Here is an 18682-nt window from a genome sequence, read left to right on the forward strand (position 1 = left end):
CAAGATATTTTGGCCTCATGTCAGGGCAGTGGAGACGCGTCGTCCATCTTTATTTACTGTCTGTGTTTCACATGGGACGTCTCATGCTGCTGAAATGCATTGTGGTTCTTTAGCTCGTGTTTCGAGTTCAGAGAAAGTTCAGAGAAACTTCGCAGAAAAGTCACCAGCCTATAAAATCACATTTTTGATTATTCATCACTGTGGGGGGGAGAAATCACCCTTTTCTCTACAAACTGGAGGAAGTGACCTCACTACCAAGTCGGCCATGACAGATGACGCTCCCGTTAGCAGGTATACGCAGTTTAAACACAGGTAAATAAGTTTCTTTTTACCCACAGCAAGTAAAGAAGATTGACTGTTTTTTTTTTTCTCTGGTGCGTTTTGTTCGCTGTGATTGGCTGTTGTCGTTATAACGACCACGCCCACATTCAGGCCTTGAAGCAACAGCATCGCACAACGATGACATCACAAGACAGTCGGCTGCTCTTTAACAAAGGAGAGATCACAGTGAAGTCATTTTGAAAAACGAAACTCTTACTGAGACGTTTCAGAGACGAGTGAAAGAAACAGAGGAAATTCTGTAATCCAGAGTCGACAGTTTATTTTCTATCAAACGATGACACATGATCCATGAACCTCACATGAACTTTCACATACAGATCAACCTTTTCACATCAGGTCTCAGGAAACCAGCGGCTGTGAATAAAGACGGACGACGACGAGAAGTTACACACGTGCATATTCCTGTTTCTGATGAGTTTGGTTTTAATGTCATTATTAACAACTGAGACCCTGTGTCGGCCATCTTTGAAAACAGACGCTGATCATGTTTGGTACGAACCTTTTCACGCAATCGTTCACATTCAGCTGAGCAGACGTTTTCTACATGTGATCAAACTGTCCAATCGTCTTTCGATACAAACACCATGTGATTCTTCCTCCACCAACAGAACAAACAAGGTTTTAAAGTTTAAAGTGTGAAACAAAATATCTTGTGTCGTCAGAACACGGCTCCGCCCACACTGACATGTTTTCATTTTAAAACTTCCTGTCCTCACCGACACACGACACCTGACCATTCATGTCCACTGGTCATGTGATGTAAACAGTTGGTTGCTTGGTTACAGAGTGACGGTGGAAAGTGAGAGCAGGGTTTAACGAGGTGGAACTGTTACTGACAGGAAGTGTTGGAAACGCTTTGTATTCACCGCTGGTAGTCGAGTCATGTGACTGACGAGAACCAATCAGGAAGAGAACGTGGACGTCGGCGTTTACTAAAGTCTCAGTTTCTGTTCAGATTAAAACACAAACCCAGAGTTTTCAAACTAAAACGAGACCAGTTTACACAAGTCTCTGATTCAAAGGCTGGAAAACTCCAGTCGTGTGGACGGCAGGCGTAACCATAGCAACAGGGATGAGTTTCAAAACTACAACACATCAGTGTGGGCAGAGCTAGAGCAAAGCAAAGAAAAAAAGTGAGGTTGAACCCACAACAAGAAAAGTAAACACTCAAGAGTCAGAACATGAAAGGTTTCACTCCTTTAAAGAGACGCGGCCTTTGACCCCATGTTGGTCGTCAGAGCATCGAACTTCGAGACAAGATTCTTCGTCCGAGTTCAGGGAATTTCATTCAAATCAGAAATAAAACGGAAACATTCAGGATAAATTCACAACCCGACATTCACCAGGTGATTTCTGATCCGAGTCTGAAGATGGTTTCTGTTTGGACACTTTTAACCCAGAATGTGAGAAACAATCGTCTGAGACGCCAGACGAATGTTTTTTATAAAACCATTGGAGCTTTTATTTTGGAATGAAACTCGTCCCTTTCAGCAGGAAACAGGGAATGATCAGATCCGATCAGTTATGATCGTTTCAGACGGAGGAACCGTTTGACTGACAGAAAAAAAATCTGTGAACAAGAAACAAAAAGTCCAACAGAAACACGAGTGAAGAGTTTTTTTTATCTTCTGAAAAAGCTCGAACAGTCTAATGAAGCAATCACAGCCAGAGAGGAAGTGACATCACATCGCTGTGCAGGACGTCGAGGTGGAAACAGAAGCTGGGGACGTCGAAGGTGATGAAGATGAAGATGAGAGAAGCTGGAAACTGTTTCTCCTCCTCAGTCTGACTTCTTGTCGCTGGTCGCCTGAAAGACACGGAACAGGGCGTTAGAAACACTGTTCGTGTGTGTGTGTGTTCGTGTGTGTGTTCGTGTGTGTGTGTGCTGTGTTCTGTGTGTGTGTGTCTGTTACCAGCAGCTTGCTGTGCTCCTCCAGCAGTCTGTCGTATTCCACCGTCAGGTTCTCCGCCTGTTTCTTCATCGCTCGAACGTCACTGTCCGACTTCTGCAGAGCTGGAAACAAATGACAGCAAAGTTCAGAGATGGCACACGCACGCACGCACACACACACACACACACACACACACACACACACACACACACACACACACACACACACACACACACACACACACACACACACACACACACACACACACACACACACACACACACACACACACACACACACACACACACACACACACACACGTTTGTACTTCTCGCTCCGTGAGGACACTCATTGAGATAAAACATCCCGAGCCCAACACCCTAAAACAAAGTCCCAACCCTCAAACAGGACTTTTAAAAAGTGAGGACTGGTCAAAATGTCCTCACTCTGTCGGGTCGAAACGTAAGTACAGGAATCTCTCTCTCCCTCCCCCTCACCTTTCTTGCAGGCGTCTCGCTCCTCCTTCAGAGTCTTCACCTCCTCTTTCAGATTCTTGTTCTCCTCCTGTGGTCCTGCTCCCTTCTTCCCGGCCTCCGGCACATCGATACCAGCATTACGCAGTTTCTGTGAGACAGAAACAAACCGAATTAAAACAGGAAAAAGGAAACTGACGAAAAAACACTTGATAAAGATCACGTGTGTGTGTGTCATAGGAAACACCTGAGGACAAACTAAAGACAGTTATAGACAAAAGTTTTGTTCCCAAAAAAAGACATTTATAGTTTGTGGTTGAAGCTGAGGTTAGACCCCAAAGGTGACCTAGGACAACCTGTGTGTGTGTGTGTGTGTGTGTGTGTGTGTGTGTGTGTGTGTGTGTGTGTGTGTGTGTGTGTGTGCATGCGCGCGCAGCTGTGGTGAAGAGGGAGCGCTTGTTATTAACACCTGTTTGTGTCAGTGTCACTACAGCTGTCTTCAGACATGAACTCTGGAAAATGTCCTGTAGTTGGTGTTTGTGGAGCAGCAGCAGGTTGTTGGGTCCGACTCGTTCACAACAGGAACATCCAGGCGAGGGGCGGAGCCTGTAGAGCAGCAGGAGGCCGGACATGACGTATAAACTCTGCTGTGGAAAGATCAGTGTTGTTGTTTACAGCTCATCCACACCGGCGTCGGCCCTCATCACCAAAAGATCTGGAACCTCCTCGTGTTTCCAAGTGGACGTCTTCGTCTTCTACGTGTACGGCTCCTCTTCTTCATCCTGAGATATTTGTGTTCTTCCAGTTTCACGTGTTAGAAACCTCGTCAACACGTCGACTCGCTCACTGGGAAGCTTCCACACATTTTACATAAAAAGTTTCTAAAATTGTCCAGAACAACCGAGTCGAACATTTGTTCTCACGTACAGAACCTCCGGAACATTTCAGGAAAATGTCCGGACCTCAGTTCATGTCTGAAAACAGCTCATGAGAAGATACAGGAGACGTCTCTAAGAAGCTAAGCTAACAAACAGAATATGAATGATGCATTAATACTCTTAGATGGTAAAGTACTTCAAGTAAAGTACACGAAATTGAAACGCTCAATAAAATGTGGTACATTAAAATCAACCATATCCAACCATGAAATGCAGCAGCGACTTTCCCATAGGAAAAATAAATACTCAAGTAAAAAATAGTTACTTTATATTTGTACTTAAGTCCAGTACTTGAGTAAATGTACTGAGATATTTAGGAATAAAAGACGTGAGGAGCCGGAGGAGCCGGAGCTGTGAAGTGTCGTGGTTCAGCGGGACAGAGTCAAACAGCTGCGGAGCTTCAGGCCTTTAACTTGACGCTCGGCCATAAAAACTGATTTTACTGCTGCGTGAACCGAACCCGGCGACACAAGGTCTCAGATTCACGGAGCTTCACCGACACGTCCGAGCGTCAAACATCAACTCGGATCCCAGCCACAGAAACCAAACGCTTTAATACATCATTAAAAAAAAGTCTCCAGAGCCAATCAGAGCAAACTGAGTCTGTATCTGTCGCGTTTGACGGAGCTCAACACAGAAAACAGAACGGTTCCTGCTGAACTGTTCTCACTAAACACTTTGAGATGGAGTTAAAACAACACATAGATAAATTAATTTGTTATCAAACCCCCCCAAGGTCCTTTAATTTGTTAAGTGGAACAAAGCAGAGACGTGTCGTCCATCTTTGTTTAGAGTCTGTTCCCTGAGCTTGAAAGTAGCTAATGTTGCAACAGTAGACGCAGAACAAGCTGGTGATGCAAGTCGGAAATCCACCACAGACCAGAGCATCTCGTTTCGACCTTAACGGGCTAAAGGCCCAAGGACACGGCTACAGTCAGTCAACAGCAGTTAGCAGTTAGCTTCCAGCAGTTAGCTTCTAGCAGTTAGCAGAAAGTCAAAGCTAACGTGGTCTTTTCACTGGTTTTATTCACTGTGACAAAGCAGCAACTTCCAGTCACCATTTAAACAAACCAAACTCTCTCTCTGTCTGATGCTAACACGCTATTACAAAATGTCATGTAAATAACAACATGTCAGAGGCAGCAGGTGTCTGAGGAACACACACGTCGCCTTCAGTTACTGCAACTGTAGTTACACGGCTATCAGTCACATCACGTGTTCCTGCAGCTCCTCCACTTGCACATGACCTTCCAGACAGACACACACACAGACACACACACACACACACGAAGATGATGTTCTAAGACTACTCAGAAAACTCATTGTACATGAGTGTAAATAAAGATGACGACACGTTTCCACTTCCTACTTTTGGACAAAAATGAAGCTAAAGATACAAACGCTGCCATCTTGTGATTTTAACGTCAGTAGCAGCGCAGTAGTGATCGAGGAGTGGATATACTCGACCAATCATGAGACAGTCTCAGCTTCCGATCATGACAATAGTCACAAACCTGCAGGCCAACTGGTTCCCCCCCCCGGGGCGAGGCAGCAGAGGACGCACCCCATGTCCAGTGTTTTATGGAGGTTCGAACAAATTGCGTCTCACATCAAATTCATTGGAACTTGATTTTTGGAAAGAGTGAAGCTGTCGTGCAGTTTGAGACGTTCACTCGTCATTAATCAACTCGACACTTAACCTGATGTGTGATGAACCTGTGATAAATGTGTGTATTTTAAAAGTCGTTCTCTCAGATAAAAGTCTCAGTGTGAAACTGAACAAACAGCAGATCAGTTTAAAACAAAAATATTTCAATTCAAATTAACTCAATCTGCTGCCAAAACTCCTAGAAACACAAAACATCTTCCTGGAAGCTGAACCACGGGTAATCAACATGCTGCAGGAGTGCAAGTGTGTGTGTGTGTGAATGCTTGTCATATGCACATGAAGCAATTTCTTCTTTTAGCAGCGGAGGACTTGGTGATCTCTTCACCCCGAACAAACCCCGGTCAGATTACCACAGAGTGTGTGTGCCACATTGTGAATGAGAGCGTTGTGTTCCTGTGTGAATATCCCCAGTGTTTACTTGCGGTTTAGCTAAGCAGCTGTAGATTAGTGCTGCCCCCAACTGGTGGGTGTCTTATACTGAAAGTTACACAATGAAACGTGCACGCAGGCGTGTGTATGTGTCACCTCTTGCAGTTCTTCATTCTCCTCCATGTATTTCTTCGCGGCGTTGCTGGCGCCCTCCGCCTGCTTCTTGAAGGCTTCGTTGGAGGCCATGAGAGAAGCCTGCTGGGAGAGCAGAGTGGCCAGACGACGCAGTAACCTGCAACACACACACACACACACACACACACACACACACACACACACACACACACACACACACACACACACACACACACACACACACACACACACACACACACACACACACACACACACACACACACACACACACACACACACACACCTTAATTATTCACGTCTACGCCCGCATCCGAGATATTTTAGCTTCACTTTTTGTACGATGGGGAAAAAGTGAAGATTTATCATCAATCTGTTCTATACAGTCACTGATGGTCTGTATATACACAGTCAATAATCTTCTTCATATACAGTTAATCGTACAGAACCAGTAGCACTTTGACACCTGCTTGACAAAAACCCCACAAAAACCACCCGAGACCTGAAACTAACTGAAGCTGTTTCACGTGTGTACGTGTGTGTGTGTGTGTGTGTGTCTCTCTCTCTACAGTGAATCAGACCATCTGTTGTAAAGGCTTCAACAAATCACACACAACCTAATATAGCCATTCACCACAGTAAAGTTACCATGTGACACTTGGATTCACACACAGACAGAGATACCCCTGACATTTCCCTGCTGGACGTGTGTGGCGCTGACAGACAGTGATGTAATGCTGGTTCAGGTCGGGGGAGGGCAGAGCTGTAGGGGGCAGATGTACAGAATAACTGCCCCCATTCCCATAAGCGACCTCTCAGTGAATTTAACCATGTGACCCTGAAGGGCACACAGAGACCGCTGAGAATAATCAATCATAAGAAACACGTCAGAAATGTCGTCTGAGATCAGTGAAGAAAGACGAGCAGAGTCTGGAGGCTGAAGGACGCAGTGTTAAGTGCGGTGGTCGTACGGGGGCACGTCGGGTGTGATGCAATCAGCCGCGATGTGTTTATGAACGCTGCCGTGACACAATGGATTCTAAAGTTCGGTGCCAGCTTCAGATGGCAAAAGCAGAAACTGAGAGATCGCACACAGCCGAGGTGAAGCGGGAGCAGAGGCCGACATCTCTGAGACGCGCTGAAAACAGACACAATCACAACAGACTGCGCCAGTGGGCCAATCAGAGCAGACTGGGCCATACGGGGGGTTAAAGAGACAGGAGCTAAAACCAAGTGTTTGAGACAGAGGCTGAAAAGAGGAGCTGCAGCAGTGGACAGTCTGAGGAAAGTGATTTCCGTGAACATTTAAACATTTGCAAATAATAACACAAATTAAAATGAAGACCCTAAATATGAGCAGAATATGTTTCCTTTAATTTATTGGCTTAAATATAAGACTATCATTGATGTGTGAGCTCAATGCTCAGAGGAAGAAATCCTCAGGCTGCTGTTCTGAAGGTTCCTCTCAACATCAGACGTCTGTGGATCAGTTTCCAGAAACAACCTTTAGTTTATTAGATCAAGTCTGTGGGAGATTATGCTCTCAGATCCAAATATGGCCGTCAGTTAGCGAGCCAATCAGCGGCCAGCACTTCAGACTTTCCACAAACTCGTGCTACATATTTCCTTCGTGGCTGAGGCTGGAAATTCCTGAGTCACAGTCGGGCTCGGTCTAAACGCTGGAGTGCTGCAGCAGCTGCTTCATCACATGCTGCCGTGAGTCAGAGCAGCTGCTGCTGAACGACGCACAGAGACGGACGCCGAGCAGCAGCATCGCCGGCTGCTGACGCCACCTACAGGCGGCGAACTGCCACCGGTTCCATTCGGTCACGAGTCAAGTAGCCAATTTATCAATGACCGATCCTTGAGATGAAAAGATATAAAACCCTGTTGTTGTTGGGACGTTAAGTTTATCTTCTGATTCAATGCGTATTATATAACGATTTACTTTTTTGAGGGAAAGTTGAATCACACACTTCTGCAGACTTTGCACATCACGAGTCATATTTCCAAAATGTCTTAAAGTCGTGTAAATGAAAATTCGGTCGTTAGGGTTAACACTAAAGGGGTCAAAGGTCATTCGCTGATAGAGACGTCTTCTAACTGTTAGTTCAGTAAAGTTCAGTTGGAATAAAATGAATCAAAGCCGAACCACTGGTGCTTTTAGTCTGAAACCCGCGGCTCGTCTAAGGCAGGAAGTTGTTCAGCTCAATAAACCACAACTTTAGTTTCTGTCATTTATTCCAGAACGATTCAAGATTCTCAGATGTGAAGATTCCGTGTTTTACCAAAGGTCACGAAGCTCCAGTTCTCAGACCTTTAACTTTATGATAAGACGTTTAAATCAGTGTTTTCTGATCGATCTCGATTCAAACAGCTCAGACTCTAAACTTCAGGTAAAACTTAGATAACTCAGTAACCTCAGGGTTCACCCGACAACAGGCCTCGTCCAATAACAACACACGTGTCACAGAACTCAGCAGCCAATCATATTTAAAGCATGTTTGACCCTGTGTGAGCAGCCAGCCAATCAAAGACCGGGAGAGATATTCATACTTCGGAGTCCAATCAGGACGAAGCTGGAGGATTTACAGTAACCATCACTGGAAACACACAAACACACACAAACACACACAGTGACATGCAGACTGATCTAAATGCAGAGGAATTTTACAGTAGGACGGAAGGAATGAGCAGCTGTGTGTGTGAGATGTATTTGTGTTCAGTCTGTGTGTGTTATAATGCTTGTGTCTGTGTGTCTTACAGTGTGTGTATGTGTGTGTGTCTGTGTGTGTGTCTTACAGGCACAGCAGCAGGGCGAAGCCGGCGATGTACTCGTTCCTCTGAGCTCTGAACAGTTTCATGTGAATGTGTTCGATGGCGTTCGGGTTGTTGGTCAGGTCCACCTTCTCCGGCACACTGTACTTCCTGACCTCACGAAACGCGTCTGCACAGACACAGACACACAATATATCAATCCCACAATGCAACAGATGAAGGAAACAATGATAGGAAAGTAAACCTTTTAATAACCAGCTGTTTTTCTGACTCTGGAGTTTTCACATATTTATTTCCTGTGGAACGAGGAGATGATGCCGAGTGTCGTCTTTTAAATTCATTCTGAAAATGAATTTTTACTGGAAAATCTTTCCAGATTTGTTTTGCTTATTGTTAAGTACTTTGAGTCATAGAAGTTTATTATTGAGTTTAGGCTGTTTTTTTTTATTGATACTAATGTGACTTGTTTTAATTGAACGACAGAAAATGACCCGAGCACTGATGACGTACCCGTTTATTCTCTATTATCAATAGAATCCAACTGATGCTGATATTAAAGAGTAGACTAACTCCAGTTTGGTTGTTGTCTGAAACAACAGGTTCAACACATCACAGGTTGTCAGTCGTTCTGAGCGAACTACACACATGCGTACCGATGAGCAGGAAGACGAGGATGGCGATGGCCACCATGAACGACGTGTTTCCATACAGAGCGATGGTCTGTACGATACGAGACTTGAAGATCTTACTCCACCTGCAGGATCACAAACATCAGAGCAGTGAAGAACGTAATGAAACACGGTTAAAAATAAACAAACACACAATAGAGAACCTGGAGCTTTGCCTCCATCTAGTGGACAAACAGAAACACACAGTGCTGCACTGACAAGAACATGTGAACATGATGGCACTGCAGTGACTGAGATAATTAGTAGATTCGTCATTTTCTTTGTTATCTGTTAAAGCTTCAGATGTTAGGATTCACTGCTCGTCTTCGTCACATCTGTCGGTAAATAAATCTGAGGACGAATCAGCAGATTAATCGATGTTGAAAATCATCAGGTTCATTACGTGTTAAAAGCTTCTGTCATCCACGAGCAGCTGTGACATCACATCTGCTGTCGATCTCGTGACCAGCGAAAAAACGGTTGTTTGCTCATAGGCTTGTAAATGAGGAAGTGAATGTTCTGTGGTTAAGGAGCTTCGGTCTGAAAACCTCACTTCAGCTGTTCACAGAATCGATCCTGGTCAACAGACTGAGGTCAGTTGATCAGTGAAGTCTGTGTTGAGTTAATCAGATTCAAGTCAGGAGTTCTGATGACTGTAATGTGATCCCACTCACAGAGCTGCTCAGTGTGTAAATCAATCAGCTTCTTCAGCTGTGACACACACACACGTCTCTCTATACATGTGAGGACACTCATTGACATAATGCATTCACACACACACACATTATTTTTATGATGCTAAAATGAAAAAACAAACCTAATTCAGTTTAAGCAGTTTTTGTAAACATGATTAATTCTGAGATAACATTCAGTCCTCACAACCGCAGCAATAAAATTTAATTTAATTTAAAATAACAGATCAAAATCTAATTTAACCCCCTGTCAGAGATCTCCCAGCAGCCTCTCTGGTGATGTCCAGTGACTGCACAGTTTGAGAGCAGGGGGCGCCAGCGAGCACTGACCTCTTGGGGGAGATGAAGGGGATGCAGAGCAGCAGAACGAAGAAGACCTCTGCGTAGAGGAAGGTGGCCACCGCCGTCCACTGAAGACTCATCCTGAACAAACAGAAACAGGAAAAAGACCAGAAACCTTAGATGAATTCGTGGCCGAGGCTGGAAGCGATGGACAAGTGGAGGACCGTGCGAGGACACTTTGTTCGAGCCCACAAGACGTCCACAAGCAAGCAGAATGACAACACGGCTGAGGTGGCTCAAAGCTGTGCTGCCCTCTAGTGGACGTCCTGTTTGACATCGATGCTAACGACGATGTTTACACTGTGCGAAACGTTTCCATTCTTACGTAAAAAAGCAGAATTAAACCAACATGGCAGTGGAGCGTCACTGGTCGTGTGAGAACATTTAACTCCTGATTCCGGGGTTTGTCTACGTTGATTGTGCAGCTGAGTGGTGTTAAAGAAAGAACGCGAGTTTCTTACGCAACCTCGTGCGAAGAATAAACGTGAAATTAGATTAAAAAGAGGAAGAGAGTGAGACTGAGACGTGTTTGTGAGAAAGAACAAACGGTGACTCAGCAGAATGAGTCTACGTGTTAATCTGGATTAAGTGTGGATGTGTTGTTATCGAAATCCATCTCAGTTTTTATGTAATCTTGATAAAACAAACACACAAACAAACACACTTGGCAGAGGTCATTATTTTGATTACTTATATTAATAAAATAACAGATTTTTGACTCTACAACTTTCTGACACTGTTTAACAGGAAACTGAGAAGTGACCTTTGACCCTGTGGATGATCTGCTCTTCAAAATGTTTACCTTTTGTGTTTAAATTAACAATTATATACGTAGAATGATTTTAATATCTATTGTTGTTATGAATATCGAACTACATCTGATTTCAGGGGTGTGTCAGCTGACTTTTTCCTTTTCAAATTAAACTTGTGACAACTATTCACAATCTGCTTCCTTCAGTGGAACTGCTGGAATGTGGGTGCGGTATATTTGCTGGAACCAGTGATCTGAGCTAATTAGCAAACATCAGACACGAGCGTCACTTGTAATAAGAACAGGGTGGATCGAGGCCCTGTCTATTTGCTGGAACGTCACAACACCCCCTCGCTAACACACGCTGATGTTTACCGGGCTGCGTCTATGTGCTGGACCTGGAGAATCTCCCGGTCTCAGACTAAACCCGAACCAGCCGCTGCTCGACACACGTCATGCTAGCAGCAGTTAGCGGGTTAGCTGGAGCGGGCTGTGGCGAGGTGAGACCCCGGGTCGCGGGTCGACGGGTTCGGACTCACCTGAGAAACTCTGCGGCCTCAGACTCGGAGGGAATCGGGGGAAAACTTCAACTCGCGCGGTGTCACTTCAGTTAGCTCGTTAGCTTAGCGGCTGCTTATAAACACGTCCGGCTTCCGGTGTTTACTGCCACCTCATCCCAATCCCGACACGTGATTGGACACAGCGAGGCGGGGCTGTGACGTAGAGATCCCTATGTCACAGAATTGAAATGAAGCTTTATTGACACGGACATTAACAGAGTTTGATTTAAAATACAAAATATAATAAATCAATAAATAAATTAAATATCAAATGAAAAAACTTTTATCTGTGTGAAATACTAATCAACACAAATAGTAATAATATAATAACAACTTTAATCATCATCATAATCATAATGGTGGAGACAGAACATTCTATTCTATTCTATAATAAATATTCTATTATTAGGCATAAAGATTATGTAAATATAAGTCATAGATTTATGACTAAAATAATGAAATAATGAAATTAGTTTGGAAAAGAAATCCCGCTCGATCTGTATATGTTATCTATCTATCGCAGTTCCCTCAGATGGCCAGCAGAGGGAGACACTGTCTGCGGTAAACTTGTTGGTGGAGAGATTGAACGAAAAAGACATCTCACTCTGACTGTTTTTCCACAGACCAAACCTGTCTTCTCTCTGTCGGTTCTTCTTCACAAAATAAATATTGGCTCCTGTTCCCTCTGTTGATCAGACTTGATTCCTGAGAAGAACAGGTTGTTACATCCTGGGAGCAGCAACTAGAAATTAAATATCGTCTGTGATGTTATGTAAATATAACGAGAACAAACAGGTTCATTCCGTCCTGCACACACTCTACCTGTGTGTGTGTGTGTGTGTGTGTGTGTGTGTGTTCAGTTTTCATAACTTGACCTAAATATGGAAAATTCAGTTGTTTAGGACAAAATAAAAACAACAAAAAAACATCATAAAACGTTCTTCTAGAAAAATAAAAAATTAGCTGAAAACTTTAACCTTGGCTAAGATGGAGGATGCAGGGTGTATTACGTATACTGCAGCCAGCCACCAGGGGGTGATCAGGACGCTTTGGCTTCACTTTTGGGAGCTGTCATGTCGTCCATCTTTATTCACAGTCTGTGGTTTTAATGAGGAGACTGTTTTTCTTGCAGTGAAAACATTTTGTTTTGTTGGAACCCGACGAGCAGACGATCGCTGTGGTTAACATGAAAACAGTAAAAGACGTTTTCTACTGTTTGACTGGAGGCTGCAGCTCAGAGGTTTTTACCCGTATGTAATAAAAATGTCACCTGCAGGCCACCGTAGGTTCTCCTACATGCTAAGAAAGGAGCGGTGAGGTGGGCTCAGCTTGTTGCAGTCTGCACCTTCACCACTAGAGGCCACTAGATCATCCACACTGATCCTGTAAAACATCGTCTGGCTGTAATGGAGTTAGCAGCCTATAGGGGGCGCTGACAGCACTTTGCTCTCAGTGTAGTTGAGGTTTGTGTTTGATCGACTGACCCCCGACACAATGAAGACTTTCAGTTTTCACTGTCGGCCATGTTTGACTGTCGTCTGTTCAACAACCAGATTCAGACTCATCGATCATCTGCTACATTAAACCAGACTGAGTGTGTGTGTGTGAGTGTGTGTGTGCGTGTGTGAGTGTGTGTGTTATCAGTGCTGTGCAGCCCCTGATCCTGGCAGAGCTGAGTCGGTTCATGCAGGGGGTAATGTGTCCTTCTGCTGGTGTGTGTGCGTGTGTTTGTGTGTGCACGTGTGTATGTGTGTTTGAGTCATGGTGCATGGATAAAGCGATTAGGGAAATACACCCATGAGGAGAAAGAAAGAAAGAAAGAAAGAAAGACTGGAGGAGAGAAAGATGGAGGAGCTAGGAAAGGAAAGGACGGAGGCTGACGGACAGATGAAAGATCTGAGTGGATGAAATAAAAAGAGATAGAGGAACGAGAAGTGATGATGATGATGGGATGAAGAAGAGTCTCAGCCGTGTGTGTGTGTGTGTGTGTGTGTGTGTGGTCTGGGTATTACTCACACAGTCACACACTGTAAATGTCCGTCCTTATATTAAAGTGCATTTAACTGAATCTAAACTCAAGAGTTTGGTTCCATGTTTGGTCCCAAAGGCCCAAAACGCTGCTGATCATCATGGAGGCAACGTGCAGCTTCATCGACAGGAGATCAACTATCTGATCTGTTTCCTCTGCAGAGACGTGTTTTCTAAAAATCCTCCATTAAACATCCAGCTGTCACCTGGAGCTCCGATTGGTTCATTACATGTAACACGACTCTTGAAGAGACTCGTAGGTCCAGAGACGTGTTTCCACTGTAAATAAAGACGGACGACGCGTCTCCACTTCTTCCCCCTGAAGCTAAAATGTCTCAGATACAAACTCTGGCATCTTATCGTGAAGTAGAACCACCAGTTCACGAGCTCGACCAATCACGAGTCAGTTATTTATCATCAGCACTGGCAGGAAATCTCAATTGTGTGAGAGTAAAATCGGTTTGACGTTTTAATTTAGAGACATAGATTATTTTTAAATTGCAGGTGCAGACATGAATAGATGTTACACTGTGTTGTGTTGTAGGTCTGTGTTGTTGCTGTGGGTCAGTGTTGTGTTCTAGGTTTGTGTTGTGTTGTAGGTCTGTGTTGTTGCTGTGTGTCAGTGTTGTGTTGTAGGTTTGTGTTGTAGGTCTGTGTTGTTGCTGTGGGTCGGTGTTGTGTTGTGTTGTGGGTCAGTGTTGTGTTGTAGGTCTGTGTTGTTGCTGTGGGTCAGTGTTGTGTTGTGTTGTGGGTCAGTGTTGTGTTGTAGGTCTGTGTTGTTGCTGTGGATCAGTGTTGTGTTGTTGCTGTGGGTCAGTGTTGTGTTGTGTTGTGGGTCAGTGTTGTGTTGTGGGTCAGTGTTGTGTTGTGGGTCAGTGTTGTGTTGTAGGTTTGTGTTGTGTTGTTGGTCAGTGGTGTAGGTTTGTGTTGTTGCTGTGGATCAGTGTTGTGTTGTGTTGTGGGTCAGTGTTGTGTTGTAGGTTTGTGTTGTGTTGTGGGTCAGTGTTGTGTTGTAGGTCTGTGTTGTTGCTGTGGGTCAGTGTTGTGTTGTAGGTCTGTGTTGTTGCTGTGGATCAGTGTTGTGTTGTGTTGTGGGTCAGTGTTGTGTTGTAGGTCTGTGTTGTTGCTGTGGGTCAGTGTTGTGTTTTGTTGTGGGTCAGTGTTGTGTATCTTGTGTTTCTGTGTGTTGTGTTGTTGCTGTGGGTCAGTGTTGTGTTGTAGGTTTGTGTTGTGTTGTGGGTCAGTGGAGTGAAGCACGAAACCGTCAGACACATTAAATCATTTTCAATCTGCTGCTGTGTGAAATAAATATGAATCTTGTGTCGGAGCAGATTATTTAAAAAGACGACCAGACTTCATTCATTAAACATGACTCACGCCATCATGTGACCGGCTGACACCCAATCATAAATGATGCAAAAGCTGCCGGGGTGTTGCTAGGCGGTTTAACCCCGGCGTCCTGCCTGGGACCGCCTCCAGCCTCCGTGGGGGTTCAGGGTAAAAACAGTCAAAACCAGGAGGCTGGAGACGCAGAGAAATAATTTTCAGTGACATTAAAATATTATAAATAAATAAAAATCCCTCTAATGTCTGTGTTTTAATTATACAGCAGTAAGACCCCGCCCCCTTGAGAATTATGACTGTTGGCAGATATGAATGACTCGATTACATTATCATCGTCTGTAATTGAGTCAACGTGAAGCAGGGTCATTGGTTAACTGACTTCTGTTCTGCAGTTTACTGTAAACTGGATTAGACTGAAGTCTGTTTTCCGTCAGTGTCCACAATCCCCCCGGGGTCATTATAATAATGTTTTATGTGTAATGCATTTTAATTGGCAACTTTTTAAATCAAGTAGTTTGTTATGAAAACGAGGCCATTTGGAAACATCTCGTTCAGTTTGTCGAGCAAAGACATGAATCAGAATATTAATGTTTTTTATCTGTCGCTCTCTACAACTTTAGAAATGTAATAGAAACCTGACTCTTCATCTTCACTATGTTTTCAAACAGGTAATAATGTGACACTAAAGTTAGATAAACCTTCTACCAATCACCAGCTTTGACTGAGCTAACTTAGCTAACTTCACTTGTAAAGCTAATAACTTACTGCTAATGTTAGATTAACCTTAATCCTGACCACACGCTTTGATTTAGCTAATTTAGCGAGTAAATCTAATTCTGTGTTGCTAACGTGAGAGAAACCTTGGTCCGGATCACCAGCTCGGACTGAGCTTCCTTAGCTAACTCCAGCCGTTGAAATTCATGGACTGATTCGTCTTTGTGCTCCAACTGTGACCTCGACATGACGCCCTGAGAACAGTACAACCACACTGACAGAAAAAGGAAAAGAAGAAGAAGAAACCTGTAACAGGATAATTCTCTACTACCGATGGTTTATCTTATTCCCTCGTAAAGCTCCAGACAAACGGCCATCAGAGGTTGTTTATGGAGAAATTTACAGTAAAATAAAGCATCAGCTCTCAGCAGCTTCAGTCTCACAGGTTTCAGTGTCAGAAACCTGGAGAAATACAGTTCTGATCCTCGGAGGGAAGAGAAATAATGTTCAGTCAGATTTGATCAGAGCAGGTTTGAATTATTAGAGCAGGTGAAAACATGAAAACCCTGTTAAAGAGACTAGAGACGTGTCCGAAGGAGACGAGGTCAGAAACTCTGAGTGGAAAAGACGACATGTATTAATGATGAGAGAGCTGAGTGGACACACACACACACACACACACACACACACACACACACACACACACACACACACACAGTGTAATAGAATATTCTATGTTGGTACAGTGGCTGCCTCCATCCTCTACTGTATGACCTCACCACTGCTCTGTATCACTGTACGATGATGTCACCTCCTCTGTCAGATATGATCATGTTTCCAAATTCTTCATGAAACACAAACGTTTTAGTCCAAATGAGAATAATGAACAAAAAAATCCTGTTATAACGGATCTGTTATAACTAATATCTTTATTAAATCCTATCTGAGTTGTACATGTTGAATGCAGAGTAACTGTAAAACTAAGTATTGTAATAATACAACACAACTTCCTGTGGAGTCCCTCAAGGTTCTATACCGAGTCCTTTGTGATTCTTTGTCTGAAAATGTTCCCACAAACATAAAACCACACGAATAAAACATTGTTTTCAGTTTTTATAATTGTGATCATTTGCTGTTCTTTTCCCTCCAGGAACCTGTGCTGCTCTCAAACACGCCTGTTTATCTGAAATGAGAAAATATAAATACATACAAATTAGCATCATCACTTTTCCGCAGTATGATGCAAATATGTCCAAACTGCAGATGATGGAATTCATTGTGTGGGGACATATCTGCAGTGTGGTGAAAACTTTGTGTCATAAACTGTCAGGTCTGAATATTTGTTTTCACTTTGTGTGTCAATCAAATGATGTCACTTGTTGTTTTCAGCATCAGTGAGCTGTGGTTTTATCAGCTCCGACAGCAACAATAAAACAACACGGACACACAATGAGGTGAAGAAACGACGTGAAGAAGGCGTGTGTGTGTGTGTGAGTGTGTGTGTGAGAGAGAGAGTGTGTGTGTGTGTGAGTGTGTGTGTGTGTGTGAGTCTGGGACAGCTGCCCATAAAGTCTCATTAATTTGGTGGCAGCAGGCCCACTGGACTACAGACAGGGAGCTGAACCTTCTGCTGATTAAGCTGTGTTCAAACACCCGCAGACAAAACTGTTCCACTGTGTTTTTCAGGTTGGCTCGAATCACTTTGTTTGTATGTGCATGTGGATTCTTGTATCAGTGTTTTTGTGGGGACCCGGAGCAGCAGACCTACATTGTGAGGACGTTCTGGTCGGTCTGGTGGTGTCACACCGACCAGAACGTCCTGTCGGTCAGAGACAAACCGGTCATTTAACATTCAATACTTTATGAAGAGAAAAGATGAAGGAGCTAATTATCAGCTGTCCAATAAGAAATGAGCTGAGAGGCGGGGTCAGATCGTGTGTGTCACAGAGACAAACAACCCTTCGCAATCACATTCAGACTCTAACCCGCGCAAACACGGAAAGAACTTCCAAACTTCACACAGACAGGATTCAAACCAAGAACCTTCGTGCTGTGAGGCAACATGGCTGATCACTGCTCAAAGGTTCACGATGATTGATACGATTTACTTTATTGTCCCTGTAGGGAAATTAGTTTTGGACTCAAACGCTGTGGACATATGATTCCATATTTACAAAACAAGTTACATAGCAGCACCGACTGTGTCAATCACAACATTAAAATGCACTTAAAATGTTAAAATAAATATAATATTGCACACACCCCATAGAAAAACACCTTGCACGTAGCACATATTGCACCATCCCATAATAAAACCCCATATTGCACAATCCCAGCATCATCAAGCAGCGTTATTTAAAAGTTTGATGGAGGTAGGAACAAATGAGTTGGTTTGCTCTTTCGTCCCGCCTTCCTTTTTCAGTTCTGCTCATTGATTGGCTGAATATTAATGTCATCTTTAAGAATGGTAGCAGAGGAACACACACACACACACACACACACACACAGACACACACACGCAGACGCACAGTGGAGCTCGGGCCAATAAGCTAATGGCTCGTTAAGGATGGCGTCCATTAGACCTTCTAATCAATCAATTAAGCAGAACAGACAAGGATTTAATTGATCTGCTTTGGCATTCCTATTGATCACATGATGCAGTCACCATGGCAACCACATGGGACAGGAATGATGGCGAGGCTGAGTCAGCACAGTCTTCTGTGTGAGTGTGTGTGTGTGTGTGTGTGTGTGTGTGTGTGTGTGTGTGTGAGGTTAAGACTTGGTTTAAGAGTTAGGTTAGAACTAGGTTTAGATCAGGGTTAGGCATTTAGTTGTGATGGTTAAGGTTAGGGTTTAGGGAAGGCATTATGTCAATGAGTGTCCTCACAACTATAGAGAGACATGGATGTGTGTGTGTGTGTGTGTGTGTGTGTGTGTGTGTGTGTGTGTGTGTGTGTGTGTGTGTGTGT

General features: G+C 43.8%; 1 protein-coding gene across 1 annotated transcript; it reads right to left on the minus strand.

The window, feature by feature from the left end:
* Positions 1–586: 586 nt before the first annotated feature.
* Positions 587–11756, minus strand: bcap31 (B cell receptor associated protein 31). The gene is made up of 8 exons (XM_035158328.2): positions 11607–11756; positions 10305–10397; positions 9268–9368; positions 8639–8783; positions 5840–5975; positions 2732–2858; positions 2256–2356; positions 587–2149 (listed from the first exon to the last, which is right to left on the minus strand). The coding sequence occupies exons 2-8, from the start codon at positions 10394–10396 to the stop codon at positions 2123–2125; spliced, it is 729 nt and encodes a 242-aa protein (XP_035014219.1). The 5' UTR covers position 10397; positions 11607–11756; the 3' UTR covers positions 587–2122.
* Between the last annotated feature and the right edge of the window lie 6926 nt (positions 11757–18682).

Source organism: Hippoglossus stenolepis, chromosome 6, assembly GCF_022539355.2.
Source record: "Hippoglossus stenolepis isolate QCI-W04-F060 chromosome 6, HSTE1.2, whole genome shotgun sequence".
NCBI classification, from domain to species: domain Eukaryota; kingdom Metazoa; phylum Chordata; class Actinopteri; order Pleuronectiformes; family Pleuronectidae; genus Hippoglossus; species Hippoglossus stenolepis.